We start from the raw sequence: 19,920 nt of genomic DNA, 5'->3' as shown, positions 1-19,920 counted from the left end.
CCCATCAGTAGTGTCAAAGATGTAGTTTTTCAGTTCCAACCATGTCTTCAGCCCTGTGCGCTGACAAATGTAGAGAAGTCTCAAGGTAGAGCAATCTATTTCTAATGAGCCCTACTACGCTGGCCTACTTTACCCAAGGTCCACGCATCCCAGGACAATATAGTTCTACAACCTGGGTCAGTACAAGAAACTTTGTCTTACTGCACCAGATCAGTCACTGTCTTCAGTTACTAAGGTATTTACACATGGCTCTTCATAGCAGTCAAAAAGAAGTAGAGTTTTTGGTACTTTTAGGTCACAAAATCTAGAAGTTCAGTTGGTGATTAGATGAAGAGCAATGGAGATCAGATCAAGAACCTTACGAAATCATGTTTTGTGGTATTTTGTAACTACAACAGATGTACATTGAATGGGATAACTTTGAAAGTGAAGTATTACACATAAACTAAATAGGGGTTGTCAAAGAAACATCCACACGCAACATATACAAAACTGAAAGAAGCTGGGACTAAACTTGTAACTCATCTTGGACTAGATCAGGACTGCAACAGGACCAGAGTGAGTTCAAACAAGGACACACTATAAGATCCACGTAAATAGAAGAGTACGCCTCAGTCCTTCTCCATTGACCTTTGATCTCACATCTTTGCACAGCCTTTCAGACACATTTACATTTCTAAGAGTTTATGTTATGTAACCATACAGTCAAAATGCAATAAAGCCATCTCCACTCCCACTCTTGTTTTCTCTCTCTCAGCTGGAAGCCCCTCACATGTCGTGACAATACAGTCTCTGGATCCTCGTTTACATTTGGCTTAGCGCTGCAGACATTTATATGTAAATGGACAGAGGTATTTTCGATTTCGCAGTATCATTTCGCAACCTGCTGATTCATGTTCACTTATTTTTTCCCCTATTTCCTTACAAACATAAAACATCTCCAGTATCTGTGATGAGAGGCAAGTAAAGCTTCTATTTAGTAGAATGAGGTGACTTTAAAGAACACATTTCCTTTTTTGAGCTGAGTTGTATTGTATTGAGTTGAGTTGTATTTTGTTTCTTAACACAAACACTGCATATTAAGGTGGTGTTCTTCTCTAAAACTGACAGGACATGGAGCACAGGAGGTGCTCCACTGTGTTTTTTAAATTTCATGCACCTTCACTAGAATAATTTGGATACTTCCTGCCCTGAAATAGCCAATCTCTACGAAACGAATAACGAATTACAGTATCACCATATCACTGTATTGGAAACGATTTGCGTCCAGACATGATCCACATAGTAACGCGAAACTGCCTGAAATGCTAGTCACATGACTAGGCTAGTGTCACATCATCACCATGTCACTACGTCACGTGGGCGGTAAAAACAAGGAAGTAGAGAAACATTTCTGAAATTGCAGCAGCCGATTTCGAGCCGAGAAAGATGGCAAGTGTGAAAACTGTCTTTTCGACTAGCAAGTAGCTCTAGCTACGCTGTTTCCTGTTTGTCTATGGTGTGTTTAAACTGTTTTCCGCAATAGGAAGGTGAAAGTCACAGTGACGTGGTCCAATAAGGATGGCAACTAAAGCTCCTATGTCAGCATATCAATGTTTTCAGGCGTCCACACAGTGCTGGATCAGATCTGTACTCAGATGAATTCTTTAGAGTTGGCGGCACCAGATCATTCCGTTTCTGGAGCCATTTTCCATCGGATTAGTGTGGACGAAAACTCCATCCACAACAAAAATGACTTGAATATGTACTAGTGTGGATGGGGCCTAAAGGTAAAAGGTAGCCATTAACATGTAAACTGCCACTAGATGACATCACAAGGTGGAGCACAGCATTTTGAGCTTTGGAAATGTAGAGTAATAATAAAGGGTGATGTGAAACAAAACACAACTCCAGGTATTGTTTTTGATGAGGTAGTGACATTCTAACATGACTTAAAGCTCAAAGGAGTCAATTTTGTGTAATGTAGAACCTTTAAAATACATAAACTGTAAATAACTAATTCTGAATACTAAATTGCAAGTATCCATTTATAGCTTCTCATCTGTAGCCAAACCTTTTCCCCTCCAACGCAGCTGACTTTTACAAGTTTGTGTATCAGTGAAATGTCAGCCAGTTCACAGCATCATGTTTAATATTTAACACGGTGATAAATATAATTGCCGGGTCCCTGTTTGCATGGGTGCCTTTGGGTGCTGATGAAGTGTGATTCTGCTGTGCTAAGCCACCAGTCTAAATCAAGGCCCAGTGTTATGCGTGCATGTGCTTTACCAGTGCACGTTTAATGGAACAATAAAAATGTACACCATGAGGGGAATTTATGAGGCTGTATCAATAAAATATGGGGTCCGATGTTAAAAGAATGGACAGATCAGGGGTGAATTATCAAGACTGATCTTTTAGCTGAGACATACAAAAGAGGTGATGGGCTTGTAACCTTCGTAGTATAAAACATAGACAGTAAATATATCAAGCTGTAAAGATTGTCAGGATACATGTGCGTTTTGAACCAGTAAACTACGGTAACGTAAGTCATGTTAACTAGTTTGTCACTATAGGGAGAATTCTTAATCAAAGGGGCTGAGACAAAAGTGTTGTATATAACAAAGACAAAACATGCGATTGGAATTCAAAGCAGCCATAAAACGTATTATGGAAGCATTTTAGCAGTAAACTTGCTTGCAATGTTTTTGTCTAAATATAAGCCAGCACATGTTTGGCAATTATGAATTTCTGTCAGTGTCCTTAAAGAGTTGCAAATGCAAGGAGCAGCAACTTAAAGGACCCATATTATGCTGTTTTCTGATCTATGTTGTCATGTTTTATTCACACATCTTTAACACACACACACACTCTGCATATTTAGGCTGAGGTCTTCTCTCAAACTAGAAACACTCCGTTCCACTTTGTGATATCATGTGGCAGGAAGTGCTCAAACTTTATACACCTTCACGAGAAACATTTCAGCCCTGGGATTGCCAGTTTATACTGAACTAAAGGTAAAACATAGCTGTTAACTTGAAAACTACCACTACAAGAGAACATGCATGAACAAAGCATTTTGAGCTTTGGAGATGCAGACAGACTAATAATAAATGATTACTCAAACATGTGCGAAAGAAACAAGAACAAGTCCAGATATGTTTTTGAGGAGGTAACAACATTCTAACATAGCCTAAAGCTCACAGAGTCAGTTTTGTGTAATATATGACCTTTAAAAGTGACAAAGACATCAACCATATGAATATTTTAGAACTGAAAGTCATAATTTCAGATGGAGGGGAGAGTTGTGTATGACTATATAGCAAGGGGAAGGTTTTTGAATGACATATCAAAACAAAAAATAGTCCATAAACTCGCTATGGTAATTTCGTGGTAGTATCAGTCATGCATTCCGAGTTTTTCCCAGTTTTGCCTTCTATTTAACTACAAACCAGATATAAATATCAGCCAATAACCCTACCTCCACTATTACTACTCCATTAGAAAAAGTATTGTTCCAAGCCTATGTACCAACACGGAAAATCTCACTAACAAAGACATAACATGTTCACAGCATACGTCAATGCCACATCCTGGACATGGAAAAGGGAAGAAGAGATTGGGTCAAAAATAAACCTGATTGCATATTCCCTTTTTGCTTGCGTATGTCGTGTCATCTATTATTCATATTAGCATGTTCCCTGTTAACAACTAGCATGATAACATTGCGCTTCCTGATACTCGAAGGATAAAAATGCTCTCTAAATAGTTGGGAGACAGCAAACAACGGACTCATTTCCACTTTAAGAGAATATCTGTACTGTGGTAAAACAATTTTGCTCAACAATTGTACAGACACTTTAAAGATGCACCCTGTAACTTTTCTGGTGGAGGGTCCATCTCCTTTTCTTCTTTTTTGTCTCCATGACGATGTAATTGCTTTGCTTGGAATGTTTCACAGTATGATATTAAACCTAATTGTCTCCATGGAAACAAGCAGAATATGCCACCAGACTAAGCTACCAGTCAGATCTCTGGAAAGGATGACTCACTGACTGTAGTTGAGCATCTTCTTCGAGCAATAAAAACACCCATAACTGAATGAATGGTAGATGGACAGGTTTAATGATACACTGTGAAACATGAAGCTACACAGCATACCTCCACAACACATCTTTAAAGGTGCATTGTGTGACTTTTTGGTTGGGGGTCTTTCAAACAACCAGGGGAGACAGGGCCTTTTCTGTGACCAGCTCTGCCCCCCCACGTCCGAACAGCTCTCACAGTGGAGTATCTTAAGTCTCGTCTTAACACCCCCTTTACTCTCTGGCTTTTAGCACTGCTTGAGTTGTGTGGCCCTCTGTGTCTTTTATTTAATTTTATGTATTTATGTGTATATCTATCTATATCTATATCTATCTATATATCTCTCTCTCTATCTATCTATCTATCTATCTTTTTAGCTTTAGGCATTTCAACACTTTTTATTTATGATTTACTGTCTTTTATTATATTAATTTGTTTGTGCAGAACTTTGAAGACTGTCATGTTTATAAAATAAGCTATATAAATAAAGTGAATGGGATTGGATTGGATTATTTCTACGGAAAAGTCATTGCTATGCCTGAAATGTTCCACAGTGTGGCATTAACCTTACACTTAAATTACAGTTGGTTTGGTTACCTCAAAAGTACCTATGAAAACAGGTATTCTGACTGTGAGCAAAGTCGCCTCTCCACAGATCTGACCTGTAACTTGGTCTGGTTTCGTCTCCGTGAAGATAGAAAGGTTTAATGCCATACTGTGGAACATTCCAGACAAAGCAATAACGTCTCCATGAAGAAAAGCATTTGATGGACCCACCACCAAAGAATGCACCCAATGCACCTTTAACACAAACATGGAAATGGAAGAAGGGATTCGGACAAAAATAAACACGATCGCATATTCCCTTTTTGCTGGCGTATGTCGTGTCATCTATTATTCATACTCGCATGTTCCCATAGAGGGGCCCAGAGACACGTCACATCACAATAGAAGAGATACAGCTGCTGCTCAAAAGACACTGAGTAATCCTCCTCATCACCCACTCACTGCTCACTACAGCCCCTCCCTTTCCTATTCACTCTTTTATCACCACCAAGTCCTTCTTCAAATCCTTTTCCATTCCCCTTTTATTCTTTTCTATGTTGGCTTATCCAGTGCCGGGACTTTACTTCATAACTGCGCTGTTCATGTCTGTTGATAGTGTATTTGTACAAAATGAAAACATGCATGGGAAAACATAAATGCTGTTTGGGTTGGTTTTTTACTTGACCCACTTCAACACAATATTCTATACATGCACTAATGCTCTTACTGCTCGTCTTTTCCTGGCAACCCCCAAGGGCGATACTTGCATCTTACGTCAACAAAGGTCACATGACATTGGTCTATTGATCGCACACATGAAGGAAGGTACTAGTATATGGAGTGGTAAAGATTTGTGGTCAGATAGACACTGAGAGACACACGGGGAAAAAGCTGATTAGTCACAATAACTACTTCAATAAGTAATTTCAGCTCAAAACACAACTGAAATTTAACCAGAAAAATGATTTCTAAAAAACACACCACACTTAAAAAAAAAAAAAAAAAAATGTAATTATTCAATTCTATTATGCACCAAAGTAAATGAAAAAGTAAAAGTGAAAGGTGCACTATGTAACTATATGTTTTGTTGGGGTTCCATCACCTTCTTGTTTCGATGGAGATGTCATTGCTCTGCTTGAAATGTTCCACAGTATGACATTAAACTGCTCTACCTTACATTTATTCAATTAAAGGTGGTTTTATAGCTCAAAAATACCTAGCAAAACAAACATTCTGACTGTGAGCGTTGTTGCCTCTTCACAGATCTGACCTGGAACTTGATCTGACTTGGTCTTCATGAAGATAGAAAGGTTTAATGCCATACTGTGAAACATTCCTGATGAAGCAATAACATTTCCATGGAGAAATTCATTACCAGCACTTCTACCAAAAAAGATACACAATGCACCTTTAACCCTCTCAGGCTCAAATTAATTTTTAGTATCAGGAAAAATCTGATATTTGGGGAAAATTATAATATGGGGTAGTAATATACAATCCTGACTTTTTTATCCTTTGTAAACAAAAAAAGTATTTTGCACTTCTGGCAGGCCATTTGCGTGTAGCCATTCTTGCACAGTCTGCATCGTCCATGTTTATCAGCATGGATGGGAGAAAAGGCTCCGGAGTAAAAAAAGCTCATAAAATATGGATGTGGAGTAAGTAGGTAATTGGAATTTAGCTGTTGCAAATCTGCAACGCCTGCCTGGAGAGGGTTAAGTTGTGAATCTTGTTCAGTGTCAGCAGTCACCTCCAGTCTCTCTCTCTAAAACCTTCAAATCAGGCAAGAAATCTTAGGGGTAATAATGGACTCAGACTTGAACTTTAACAGCCACATCAAATCAATAACATCTGCAGCCTTTTACCATCTAAAACACATATAGCAAAAATCAAAGGTTTTACTGTCTAAATCAGACTTGGAGAAACTTATCCATGCGTTTGTCTCCAGTAGGTTAGACTACTGTAATGGTCTGCTCACTGGTCTCTCCAAACGAGCTGTGAGATGCTGCAGAACATCCAGAACGCTGCAGCTCGGGTCCTTACTCGAACTAGGAAGTACGAGCACATAAGTCCTGTGCTCAGGTCTCTGCACTGGCTTCCTGTGCCTCAGAGAATAGACTTTAAAGCAGCTCTGCTTGTGTACAAGTCTCTCCATGGCCGAGCACCAAAGTCCATCTGTGACATGTTAGTGTCATATGAACCATCTCGCACTCTGAGGAGCTCAGGGACCGGCCTCCTGCTGGTGCCCAGAGTCAGGACTAAACAAGGGGAGTCAGCGTTTCAGGTTCATGCAGCTAAAACCTGGAACAGTCTTCCTGAACATGTGAGACAGGCCTCTTCTGTGACGCTGTTTAAATCCAGACTCAAAACATTTCTGTTTAACTGTGCATATAACTGAAAGGTTTTCATTCCGCACTCTTCTCTCCAATTTATGTCTCTCTTTTTTAAATTTTAATCTTCATGATTATTTATGTTTTGATTTGTTTTTATTATGATTTTAATGTATTTCTTATTCTGTAAAGCACTTTGAATTACTTTGTGTACGAATTGTGCTATACAAATAAACTTGCCTTGCCTTGCCTTGTTCACTTAATGAATTTCCGATTCTGACAACTATATGCTGGTCCCTTGCTGTACAATGCCAGAACTTCCATTTCTTTTCTACATTGTATCTTATCTGTAATTGTTGGCTTTTTTTTTTTTTTGAAAAGTAGCTTCACCATTATTTTACTTTAAATGAGCTATGAACTATCTTCAGCACATGAAAAACACAACTAGTTCATTTAAAACAGTGCGCCAAAGTTCTTCCTCACATACATTTTGAATTCCTAGCATCTTAATTATTCACATTGATTTATAGGAGTTTCACAACTCTCAGAGGCTAGAGCAGAGTAACAACTAAGAACTAGCATGCTAACAGTGCACTTCCTGATTCTAGTAGTATAAAAATGCTTTCCAAATAGTTGGAGACAGAAAACAGTGGTCTCATTTCTACTTTAAGAGCTGCTTACAACATATCAGTAGCCTGATTCATCAGCCGGTTTCACTGCGTGGAAACCGTCTGACCTCGCAGCATTAGGACTGGTTTGCTCGACGGTAAGCAAGTACTTTTTTAATTTAACCAATCGCTGCTGTTTGGTCGTGACGTATGTAATGCACCAAATCCCATAGGAAGAAGGGCAATAACGTCTTTCCCCTTGATAAAATTCACCAAACATTCTCTTTGTTCCAGCTTTAAATCCTCGATTTCGGGAATTATTGCCAACACAGAATGTATGGCTTCATCTACTTTCATCTCGACTGCTTTGTTTACTGTTGTGCTGCACCACAAAAAGGACCCAGACAGGTGCTTGAGTTTGACGTCACGGCTTCACAGCTCTTCGCTGATTGGCCGGTGCACAGTCTACAACTATGGGGTTCTTCCAAACCGTCTACTTGCTCAACAACATTAAAAAAAAAAACAAAAAAAAAACATGTACAGCCACTTGTATTACACATTAGGACTAGGTTAGGAAAAACAGCACTGTAAATACATTTACCTGATCAACATTAAAAAAAAGTACGAGAAGCAATGAACCATGAATGAATTGTCAGTATAGTAAATCATGTACACAGATAGTCCCTTTAGCTTCCTAGAACATTTACTCCGAGAATGTTTTTTTCACCGACACATTACCGTATGCATGGCCTCACTAGACGCCAGATGTGACACGTCCGCTTAGCTACTACATACATACACTGCTGTACATACACTAACCTTATACATATCTCACATTCACATTTAGTCTACAATAACAGCCCCAATCCCCCTGTCTTCTCCCACTTACCAGATCCACTGACAGCTACACACCATGGCCAAATTGTAGGAGATAGAACTGTCAAGTACAATGGAAGCAGGCTATTTTTGTATTCTCATGAAAAGACCAAGGTTGAAGTCCTTTTTTGCTTTCTTTTTTTCCATTTGAGTTGCTTTTAAGCGTGGGATAACTCAGTCTCCCAAAACATTGTAATAGTTGTAATCATGGTGCAACCCCAGTGCAACAACAGCGTGTCTTGTCAGTGGTAATTTTTATTTTATTCAAATGTGTAATTATGTGTTTCAAGCAGGTAAGGAAGCAAAAATCTGTTCTAAATCTCATTCGAGCATCCTCACAAACTACATATTAAAGGGTCCATGTTACCCTATTTTCTGATCTATGTTATAATGTTGTTTAATCATTAAAAGCAGACCTGGAGTGGTTTCATTTACACATGTTAACATTAACACATGAATCCTGCACATTTAGGCTGAATTCTTCTCTCAAACAGAAAACACTTTGTACCACCTTGTGATGTCATGTAGTAATACAGGAGGTACTCCTCTGTATTTTTAAATCAAATCAAAATCTAATCAAATTTATTTGTATATCACATTTATAACAGCCAAAACCTACCAAAGTGCTGAACAGAGAAATAAAACATATAATAGGCAAAGCAACTATAATAATAATAATAATAATAATAATATAATAATAATAATAATAATAATAATAATAATAATAATAATAATAATAATAGCGAGTTGCCAAGGTGTCTCTTCCTAACTCTGGGCAAATGCCAAAGAGAAAAGGTAAGTTTTGAGCAAGGATTTAAAGTGCTCTAGTGTTTGTGCAATTCTAATGCACAAAGGCAAAGTGTTCCACAGTTGTGGACCAACTAGAGGGAAGACCCCATCTCCCATCTCAGGTGCTGGTCTGCAGAGCACAAACCTCTGGATGAGACATGAGGCTGAAGGAGAAAAATTTGGAAGGTGCCATGCCATTAAGACTCTTAAAAACAATCATTAAACATTTTTAATTGATTATAAAACATACAGGGAGCCACTGCAGGGATTTAAGAACAGGAGTGATGTGGTCCCTCCGTTTCTTTCCAGTTAAAAGGTGAGCTGCTGCATTCTGGACCCCCTGTAGGCGGTTGAGCTGGGCCTGGTCAATGCAGCATACAAAGAGTTACAGTAGTCAAATTGCAAGGGCACAAATGCATGAATGATCTTTACAAAGTACAAGTTTAAGAGTTTTAAACTCCATACACCTTCACTACAATCATTTGGATAATTTCAGCCCTGAAAATGCCAATCGCTACTGAACGAAAGGTAAAAGGTGGCTGGTAATTTGAGAATTATACAGATTCATGACATCACAAGGTGGAACAGAGCATTTTGAGCTTTGGATATGTAGATAGACTAATAATAAAGGGTTACTCAAACATGTGTGAATGAAAGAAAACACAACTTCAGGTATGATTTTGACAAGGTAACATCACTGTAACATGGCTTAAAGCTCAGTAGAGTCAGTTTTCAGTAATATAGGCCCTTTAAGTCATACAAATATTTGGAGAAGTGGGTTTTTTTGTTTTTTGTTTTTTTATTTTTATTGGAGGGTTCTCCAATTGGGAGTAGTTCAAACCTGTGTATACTGAGATATCCTTGGGTAAGACATTTCATCCACCTTGCCCTGTATGAATATGCATGAATAATGCATATTTGAATGTCCAAAAAAGTGCTATATTAATAAAATACAATATTATAAGTTATAAGTAGGTCTTCCAGATACAGAATGACCTTATGCACCCTTTTGTATTTTATATGGCATAATTTAAACTAGTTCCTTTCCCCATATTATGCTACAGCAAACAGTCTGAGGCTCTGTTCAAATCTTGCAAGGTCAGAACAAGCCCACATTATCTACGTAACTAAATCTGTTTTATGTCCCATTATTAATACTACTGATCTGTGTGCAAAGATTTCACACAGACGATTTCCTTGGCTGGGGTCCATATAGCTCAAATTGACGATGTGTAAGCTTTTAGCGGCTACCATGATGATTGGGCATAATAGAAAAGACAAGGGCATAATTCAGATGCATTTTAAGGTGCTTTGGTGACCAGTGCACTCAGAGTTGCAGAGGGAGGAGACAGGATGAGCAGGGATGAAGGCAGGATCATGTATGGGCAATTTATCATCATCGTCAAACTGTCTGAGGAAAGTCGTGTCAGGCCTTATTCACTTTTATCTAAGCAACATAAAGTCAGGATTTACTTTACGGAAGGGATCTGTGGATATCCTCCCACTGAGAGCTCTTCATGTAAGTCATGGTACTTTTTCATGGTACTTAAAGAGACACACATGAAGGAGATTAACTACAAGTGTGTTGAAGAGGAAATCCACTATAGTTTATCATATGCATGCAAGACGTTTTGTTATGTAAGTATTAGTACTAAATTGATGTACAGTTAGTTAGTGGAATCACTTAAAGGTCCTATATTACACAAAACACATGTGTGAAAGAAACAAAATACAACTCCAGATATGTTTGTGATGAGGAAACAACATTATAACATAAATCAGTAATATGGGCCCTTTAAATGTAAAGGTTGGTAGTTGGCCCAGTGCCCAAACCAAGAAAGTTGGGAAGGTCAGATTGCTCTTTGTCTTTGTGTGGGATTGCCATGTGAAACTGTACTCTTCGTTTGACATTTTTATCCATCTCAAAATGTTTTGTTAAATAAAAGTGGGTGATTTAAGTAGATTAATTTAATAAAAACAATTATTTGGAGCTCTGTATAATCCCTCAGTCATCCAGAAATGATCCAAAAATTCATTTCTGTCAACTGGACAAATGATTTGGAGAATCATAAAATTTTTAGTTGGAAAAAGGTGTCACAGTACATTTATTTTAAAAGAAAGTGTGTGTTTTCTGAGTGTAACAGTGTCTTGCTTCTTTGTGAGAATACATCTAGGCTATAATTTAACAGCCCCTCTCCAAGCTGCTGGTCCTACTTTGTGATTCATTTTATTGTGTTGAGTTTATTCCCACTAGAGGTGGACAGTGGCTGGAGCGTATCCCAGCAAACAGTGAAACAGTGGGCCTCGGGCACACTACAAACTGGACAGTGGCCAGTTAGCCCAACGGGCTGACACTGACAAATACTCACAGATTCATTCATGATCAGCTCCACTAGTGCTTTTGAGTTCTGTTGTTGCTGTAGCCTTTTAAACACAATGAAGGATTAAAGTGTCTTGCCCTCGGACACAGCAGCAGTATTCATCTGTGAAAGCTGTGGAATCACACTGCCAACCTGTGTCTCAGTGGATCTGAGAGTTACAATCTATTTTATCTTCTCTTTTTGTTTATCTCATTTTCTAATCTAGTTAACCACTATACAGACCAAACACACACTCATACACATACTAGTAGACATTGTAAGGAAGTGCATTGCTCAAGGACACATTGTTGGAATCTGAGATATAGTGAATGAATGAATAAGAGCCCCAGAACAAAGGCTTTTTAGTAGCTTTTGGTATTTTGGTCCAAAATCCGGTTGAAATGTCTTACATGATTCTATGACGCAAGTACTTGATCAATACTTTGCAGAGGTTAAAAATAACACAGCGCACATCCAAACCTAACACCGTGTTACAGTCACTTGTGTGTGCGCCTCTGATCTGACACAGGAAGAACAAGTGTGGAGCAGGTGAGGCACGCTACACGTACACTGTGAAGTCTTCTTGGCATAAAAGGTGTTCTCACTTTTGATAATGATCTAAAAATACAGTGTACTGTGAGTCTATTAGGGCTCTGTCAGTGGCAGGTATGTGAGAAACCTACTTTAACACATCGCAGTTTGATTTCCTTACATCCCTGTTTTGCTATTCTGAAAAACATTATGTAAGTATCTCATGGATGTCACTAATACGGCACTGAAATGCAAGTGCAAAAATATTCAGTGTGAATTTATGGTAACTTAATGTGTTACCATGACAACTAGCCATAAAACAAAGGAAACGTAGATAGTGCAAGTTAACTCAATTGCTACATCTTTTAACTTCTCAAAACTATATTTATACTTTTATATTTTATTTTTACTCGTACATACACATTTATATGATTATGCTTTATCTGACACCAGTTTTTTTTTTTTTTAATACCATTTATATTTTTGCTCTCTGTTATTATAATGTATTGAGATGTATGAGCTACTGTGCCCAAATAATTTCCCTTGTGGATCAGTAAAGTTTATCTAAGTTTAAGTCTAAACAACTTGAAATAAAACATGTAGAAAGATATTTTAAAATCTATATGAAGAGAAAAGAATGATAAATTGCTAGTGTCTGTTAAAAGCTCTAGACTTTAATTTTTCTCCATGTATTTGAGCAAAATCTGTCTTGCCCCAGCACAGTTTTATTGTATAAGCAGTTGAGGTCAAAATATGTTAGCTGTGTGCTGTCTGATTAGAAAGCCTTTTATTGTCCACTAATCAGGAAGTGTAAGTTAGCATGCTAGATGTTGTTTGTTTTACTGTCACGGCAAAACTCCTCACTTGTCGAATGATTGGAATGCATAAGGTAACTGAGGAATAACTTTGGACCAAATTATATTCTAAAAAACACATAATACATACATCAATAAAAAGTAGTGAAATTACCAAAAAGTTTGAAAGTACAAGTAGAAATATTTTGCCCGTTTACAGACTAAGTCAAATATTTTCAGTAACAGTCACTATAATATCTCTTTCTCATGTCCCCACTTTACTTCAGAGAAACTTACGACAAAATGTGCGAAATAAATTTCAATTCCATCAAGATACAAAGAAGAAAAAGACAAAAATAGAATCTGACACATTATACTGAAAACTTCTGAACACCACCAACCTACAGTACTCTATGCACAACTAAATGCCTCTGTTTTTACATTCCCATTTTACTTTGTGTATTTTTCATGTTTATGTTCATGCTTTTAAATTGACCAGATGGCTGTAGCGGTCACTGCAAAGATACAGACAAACAGGAAATACAGTATTTATGTGCTGTCGTTTGAATTTGGACAAATTGTACTTTTGGAGAGGACACACAGAAAAGAGGTGCGCATTACCTCAAGCACAACTATTTTTAGAAGCTTCAGATAATATTCCTGGAAGTTGATACTAAATGGATTTTGTGCAACTTTGACATTTTACCAGGATAATGTTAAACAGCTAAAGGGATGTAACTTTTTAGAGGTGGAACTGCATGAGTCCATGAAAATAGAAACAAAACCATACTGCAGAATATTCTCCATAGAGATAGCAAAGTTTTATGCCATACTGTGAAATATTATAAGCAAAACAACATTTCCATTAAAACAAGCATGAGACTGCCCTCCTCCAAGCCATTCAGAGTCAGGTTTGTGGAGATGGTAAGTAAGGATGTCTAGTAAAAACATTCATAATAAAAAGCATACATTTATTTTAGCCAGTTTTTTGACAGAAAAGTTACATGCTATGGCTTTACTTTGAGCTTTCTGATTATGGTAGCCCTATAAGGAATAAATCTATCAGCTTTCACTATCAACTTATTTTCAGGGTTATTAAATACACTAAAATACTATACATGCATTATGAATTTCAGACTTCTGGTCATTGCGCAATGCAAACTGGGAAGGATTCCCCAGTATGCATTGCCGAATTTTCCGATTGTTTCTAGTTCTGACATTGTCATATTTTAGTTTTGGGATTCAGACATTGTAATTGTGTGGTTGTTGGATGTCCTAACAGCGGAAAACGGCTCGAGAAATTTGTTTGCGAATTTCATAACGGCAAAAAGGGAATCTGATGTGTGTGACTGCAAACCTTCGTTCAAACTGTTTCCCTTCCCAACAATTGAAAATTAGTGAAAGGCGAAGGCGATGGGCAGTATTTATACACAGGAAAGACGAAAAAGGTAACTTTTGACTACCTAAATCATCCCAGTTTGCAGCGAACATTTTGTATGTGGAGCGCCAAACAAAACTAAATCCCGATCCTTCGCTCAACCTTGGTTACGAAATTTAAAAAGTCAATGCCAAAGCGAAAGGCACTAGCTGTTCACCAAGAAACACCTTCCACTGCAAAGCGACCAAGACATGATGTTGCTGTATAGCCACGAGAATGTGCAAGCTCAGCCTGTTTGTCCTTCTGTACCTCTCGCTAAACACACAGGATCCCGTTTTGATGGCGCTCAACATACAAAATGTTGATGGGATGATTTAGGCAGCCAGAGGTTACCTTTTTCGTCTTTCCTGTAAATCAGTACTGCCCATCGCCTTCGCCTTTCACTATTTTTCAATTCCCCTGGGAAGGAAAACAGTTTGAATGGAGGTTTGCAGTCACACACATCTGATTCCCTTTTGCATTTATGGAGTTTGCAAACTTCCAAAGCCCATTTCTCGAGCCGATTTCCAGTGTTAGGACATCCAACAACCACACAATTACAATGTCCGAATCCCAAAACTGAAACATCAGAATCAGAAACAAAAGTGATATGGTTCAAAATACTAGAAAAGATTGGCTTTGTTAATAGACGCGTCCCACTGGGAAAACAAACATGGCGGTTTGATGCTCAGTTTTACGGAAAATCCTTCTCAGTCTGCATTGTGCGATGACCAGAAGTCCGAAATTTGTGATGCATCTATTGATCGCTATGAATAACACTAATACTTACAGCAATTAATTGTATGTGAAAGAAAATATGTGTCACTATTCTCATGAAAAAAACAAAAAACTAAAAAAATTAAAAATAAACTTATTTTATTTAAATAAAATAAAATAAATACATCTCTCGATACATGTCAACACACTAGTCATTTTGGAAGGTATTTTTTAATCCAAACTCTTAATCTATAGCTTATGATAAATCATATTTTGTAGGCCCATATAGGAGGAGTGTATCAGTATAAGATGTGTTAAACGTATAAAACTCCAGTGTTACTAAAGGGATTGTCCAGCCCCCATCCCAATCCCTCCTGCAGGCGACGTTAGCGTGACCGCTTCACCCGTATTATTCACTTCTCAACTTAGTTCTGTTAGCGCCTCAAGCTAGCACCAGGAAGACACATGTGACTCAGAGGAAGCGAGAGAGAGAGAGAGAGAGAGGAGATCAGAGTCGTGACAGGTGTGAGGGAAGATTTTTTTTTCTCAATTTGTACTCAATTAAATGTGTAGTTGCAAATTATGATCAGTGAAAAGTGAAATTATTATTCACAGTAAAATGATTGGCCACTAGAAAAGGTTTGTAGTTCTGGTAGGCATACTGTGTGGCAATTAATTTGGCTACAAGTGATAGGCAACTACACAATTAACCCGACCATAGACTGTGTAAAAAGGACTAAGGGAGTGTGACGTTACCCATTGTGTTCAGCTCCAGTCAAAAGAAGATCATGAGGCTAGCAGTTATTGGAGCAAATCTGGAGCCAGTTCCATATTAGGAAGAGCAAAGGAGAAAATTCAATTTGTCAACTGGACAAATGTTTATTTTGATCGAAAACATTTCACAGCTCATCCAAGCTGCTTTTTCAGTTCTGGTCAGACGCTGGTGGACACTTCCTTATACCTGCCTGAAGGGAGGAGCTAACTACACTGAAACTACTCTGAAACAGAAACAGACAGAAACCGGTCCACCTAAAGCACGCCCAAAGCCATCAGGAACTCAACCTCTCTACAAACAGTTTTTAATGTTTATCAGAAAATAACCACTCAGTATTCTGTTTGAGTGTAATTTTTAGGACATTTAGGGCCGGATTCAGGATTCGGGACAACAGCTTAGATTTCAGAACTGTCCCACGTCTGGCCACCCTAACCTGGACGACTGAAGGATTTTACACACATATTAGGAACAGGACTGTTTTTTATGGACAAAATAACAAAACAAAAACACCAGGGTTGTGGAGTGGGTTAATACAAACAATTTAAGACCAAAATCACGAAGGCTCACTGCACCAGTTACAGAGAGATTGGTGACAATTTTTTCAATGTAAAGTCAATTGGAGCCAATGGAGCCAGAAGCGCCGCAATGCTCACTTCCTATTTGGAATGTGATGGGAAGTGGGTTAGCTATGGCCATTTATAAATACAGTCTATGAACCCAACCAATGTGAACAGAAATATGTAAAACATCCATTTTTACTATAGTTAGGTTAAATTAGGTTACTTAGGTTAAGGTCCCATTTATAGTTGTTAAAAACCACACAGGAAAACATGTGCAAGTCCAACATTAGACAAGGATCTGTTGTCCCAGGTCCCAGGGTTTTAGGGGTCCAGAACTGGAGTCTCTATATTAAAGTGGGGCTCATGCGAGACTTCTTGCCCCAAGCCCCCAAATTTCTTTCAACGGGCCTGCTCCTAAACTACATCACTGTATCAATCGGTACAACTGCAAATCGATTTAGGTAACTGCTAAAAAACAATTAGCAGCAATGGCGCTAAAACAAGAGGCAACTGATTCAAAATGGTGGTGCTACTGTCTCACAGAAAGCAATTAGCAGGTGTTGTTAAAGTCATGGCCTAATTAGGTTTTAGAGCACTTGGGGCAAGAGGAGATAGAGGAAGGGGGTCTTAAACTCAGGGGCAGGACTGAACCCGAAAATTTTGGTCTACAGCCAAGGTGAATGCTGGCGGGTTACCATATGTCATACTAATTAATGGCACTGAAATATTGCCTTTTCTTTTGGCTCCGTTTTCATTGAGGTTAATGGGCTCATCGTCTGATCACTCACCTGTTTAAGTGGGCCTGCAGTACTGATCCACAGGGGTATCCCAGCCTTAGCTCCCGAGGCGTTGGAGAGAGGATTCGCTAGTTGATACCAAACCAGTCCAGTTCAAAAAGTCTGCATTTTTCATTTCACATAGTCCAAATTCAAGCTCAAACAAGTTCTGCTCCACTGCTTTTGTGCTTTCTTGATTCCAGTTTTGTCTACCAGGTTAATCCGTACATTGGCAGACGCCGTGGAGCAGCGTTCCTGTGTTGAGCCAGTGCAAATGTTTGCGTCATATTACTTTTCAAATTCCATGCATTTTTTTTCAATCTCTCCGACAAAGTTTTCATTTCATATATTTGGATATACTGTGTAAGTGCCGCTGCTTTGAAAACAACTGGGTCCACCTAAACAGAGATAGTGATACAAAAACGTTGAAATCCACCAATGATGTTGCTTTCAAATCTTGTGAGAACCAGGTGAAGGTCTATATGCCTGTGTTATAGAGAAACAAAGAATGAGGGGAGTAAAAGGGAGTGACAGAAGGGGCACAGGAGAGGGCAGTCCAGGTGTTGTTTTTTTTTTTCTTCTGGCTTTTTCATTAGGCTGTCCCTGGTGGTGCAGTGTGCGCTCCACGTCCACCATTTTGAACAACAACATCAGGGCTCTGTGAAGACAAAACAAACAGCAATAAGTGAAAGGTCATGAAGTGCTCCGAAGTCAATAAGGACAACACTGTTTGCTGTTGTACATGAAAGATTTCAGACAATTGGCTGTCAGTATCTATTTCAAAAGTGGTGTATTTAATGCCAGAGTATAAGCTTATATTGTGGGGACTGACTTGTTTTTAATGTGACTTAACTTAAAGGGCCCATATTACACTATTTTCTGATCTGTTATAATGTTTCCTCATCATAAATATACCTGGAGTTGGTTGTGTTTTGTTATATTGGCACATATTTATCACACAAATACTGAATATTTAGGCTGAGTTCTTCTTTCGAACAGGAAACACCCTGTTCCACCTTCTGATGTAATACAGAAAGTGCTTCACTGTGTTTTTAAATTCCATACGCCTTCACTAGAATCATTTTATTAATTCCAGCCCATAGCCCATAAAAATAGAAATCTTTACCAAACTTAAAGTAAATTTAGGCTACGTTTATATGATGACAGTCTGAACAGAAGACCCAACTTTTTATTCCACGTTCAGACAAGCGTTTTTGTGAGAAAATTTGCGTGCATACAGTGATGCAAAAGTGTGTGGAATTTGATTGTGTATGCATGCAAGGCGGCTAGGTGGTGACGTTAGGTGATGATGTATGTGACGTAAACGTGTAAGTGATGTGAGCAGATCAGACCAGAGTTTTGTGTCTTGAGCAGTGGAAACGGAAAAACCATGGCGGAGTGTATTCAACTTTTCCACTCTGAAGGGTGTTTTCAGATTTTTGTGTTTTTAAGCCCCAAAAACACCATCACCGTCCAAATGAAAGGCACTTCCGATAAAATATTTAGTCGTTTTAACCCACAAAAACAGACCCTGAAAAAATAATAATAACGTAGCATTATAACATGGCTTAAAGCTCAAAAAAGTCAATTTTGCGTAACATAGAACCTCACCAGGCCAAATAAGAAGTCAGATCTGTGGAAAAAAATCCTCACAGTAATAATCCATGCTTTTTTATGGTAATTTTGATCAGTAAAAACATCAGAATGAAATGAATGCTAACTAGATTAACGCTATACTGTGGAACATCCCTGGCAATGCAATAACCTGACTGACTCTGAACAGAAAACATATCGGGAGTGCATCTTTAAAATGGCCGGTGACGCAGCTGCCTCTGGTGTTATTTCTTTGTTGTCCTAATACCAGGTGTAGCTGTTTTTGTGATTTTATGAAAAGCAATATTAACAGAAGCTAAACAAATCTGCTGATCTAACAAGGAAAATAAAGGCATCTGTGGGGGCAAGAGTTTTGCTGTGAAAATATGGTGACAATATAAGACTTTGGAAAGTTTAAAAAAGTGCATCTTGTTCTATTGATCAGCATTTGCAGTTTTAAGGTATGGTACTGTAAACATATATGATATCTTATTGTGCATAACAATTTTAACAGTCATTTAATTATGGGAACAAACCATGCCATAAATGTATTAATATAACAACTGAACATTTTATCGTTTTATGGTTTGCATTAACATGGTGCAGCGTAATTCTGGCAACCAACCTGCCAACAGTATATTACCAATTACATATATATATATTTTTTTACATTATAGTCTTACACAGTGACTGAGTGAGCAATTTGGTGAACTTGAGTTTGGGGCCGTCACTATAATGCACCGTTTTTGTTTTTGTTTGGTTTTATTATTTTTCTTATGATTATTATTTAAAAGTAAACTACTCCCATTTAATATCATACTGAAAGAAAATCAAATTTCTCTAAGGCCTAGGCCATTAATAGCACTGAGGGAAATTGATTGGGGGCCCCTCCAGGTTTGGGGGCCCTAGGCAGCCGCCTACTTTTGCCTAATGGTAGCGCCGCCTCTGGTCTTACACTACTATAAAGTAAAATATACTGTACTGGAAATCCACATTTTACAGTACAAATGTGGCAACCACTCTTGCCAGTAATATATTAACAGTGTAAAATATATTGGTTCCATGGGTAACATAATTTCAGTAGAACATGAATTTTCTGTGTGGGGCCAACTCTATATTCTGTAGATGTTCATATGTCAGTTTAGGGCAAGACACAAGACATATGATTTGAAACTGATCATAT

General features: G+C 38.2%; 1 protein-coding gene across 2 annotated transcripts in view; it reads right to left on the bottom strand.

Annotated features, from left to right (window-relative positions):
- zgc:172282 (leucine-rich repeat and fibronectin type III domain-containing protein 1-like protein) overlaps positions 1–19,920 on the bottom strand; it is a 136,328-nt gene that overhangs the window by 7,269 nt on the left and 109,139 nt on the right. For both annotated transcript variants that reach the window (XM_055148061.1, XM_020940455.2), the window contains one exon: positions 17,157–17,802. Coding sequence is in view for 1 of the 2 variants with exons in the window: in XM_020940455.2 (XP_020796114.1) it covers positions 17,795–17,802 (8 nt within the window). In the remaining variant the exon portion in view is untranslated. The remainder of the gene's footprint in view (positions 1–17,156; positions 17,803–19,920) is intronic.

This window comes from Boleophthalmus pectinirostris, unplaced genomic scaffold, assembly GCF_026225935.1.
Source record: "Boleophthalmus pectinirostris isolate CB_2022bp ecotype Guang Dong unplaced genomic scaffold, ASM2622593v1 HiC_scaffold_9, whole genome shotgun sequence".
Classification (NCBI taxonomy): domain Eukaryota; kingdom Metazoa; phylum Chordata; class Actinopteri; order Gobiiformes; family Gobiidae; genus Boleophthalmus; species Boleophthalmus pectinirostris.
This window is presented reverse-complemented; position numbering and strand designations above follow the sequence as displayed.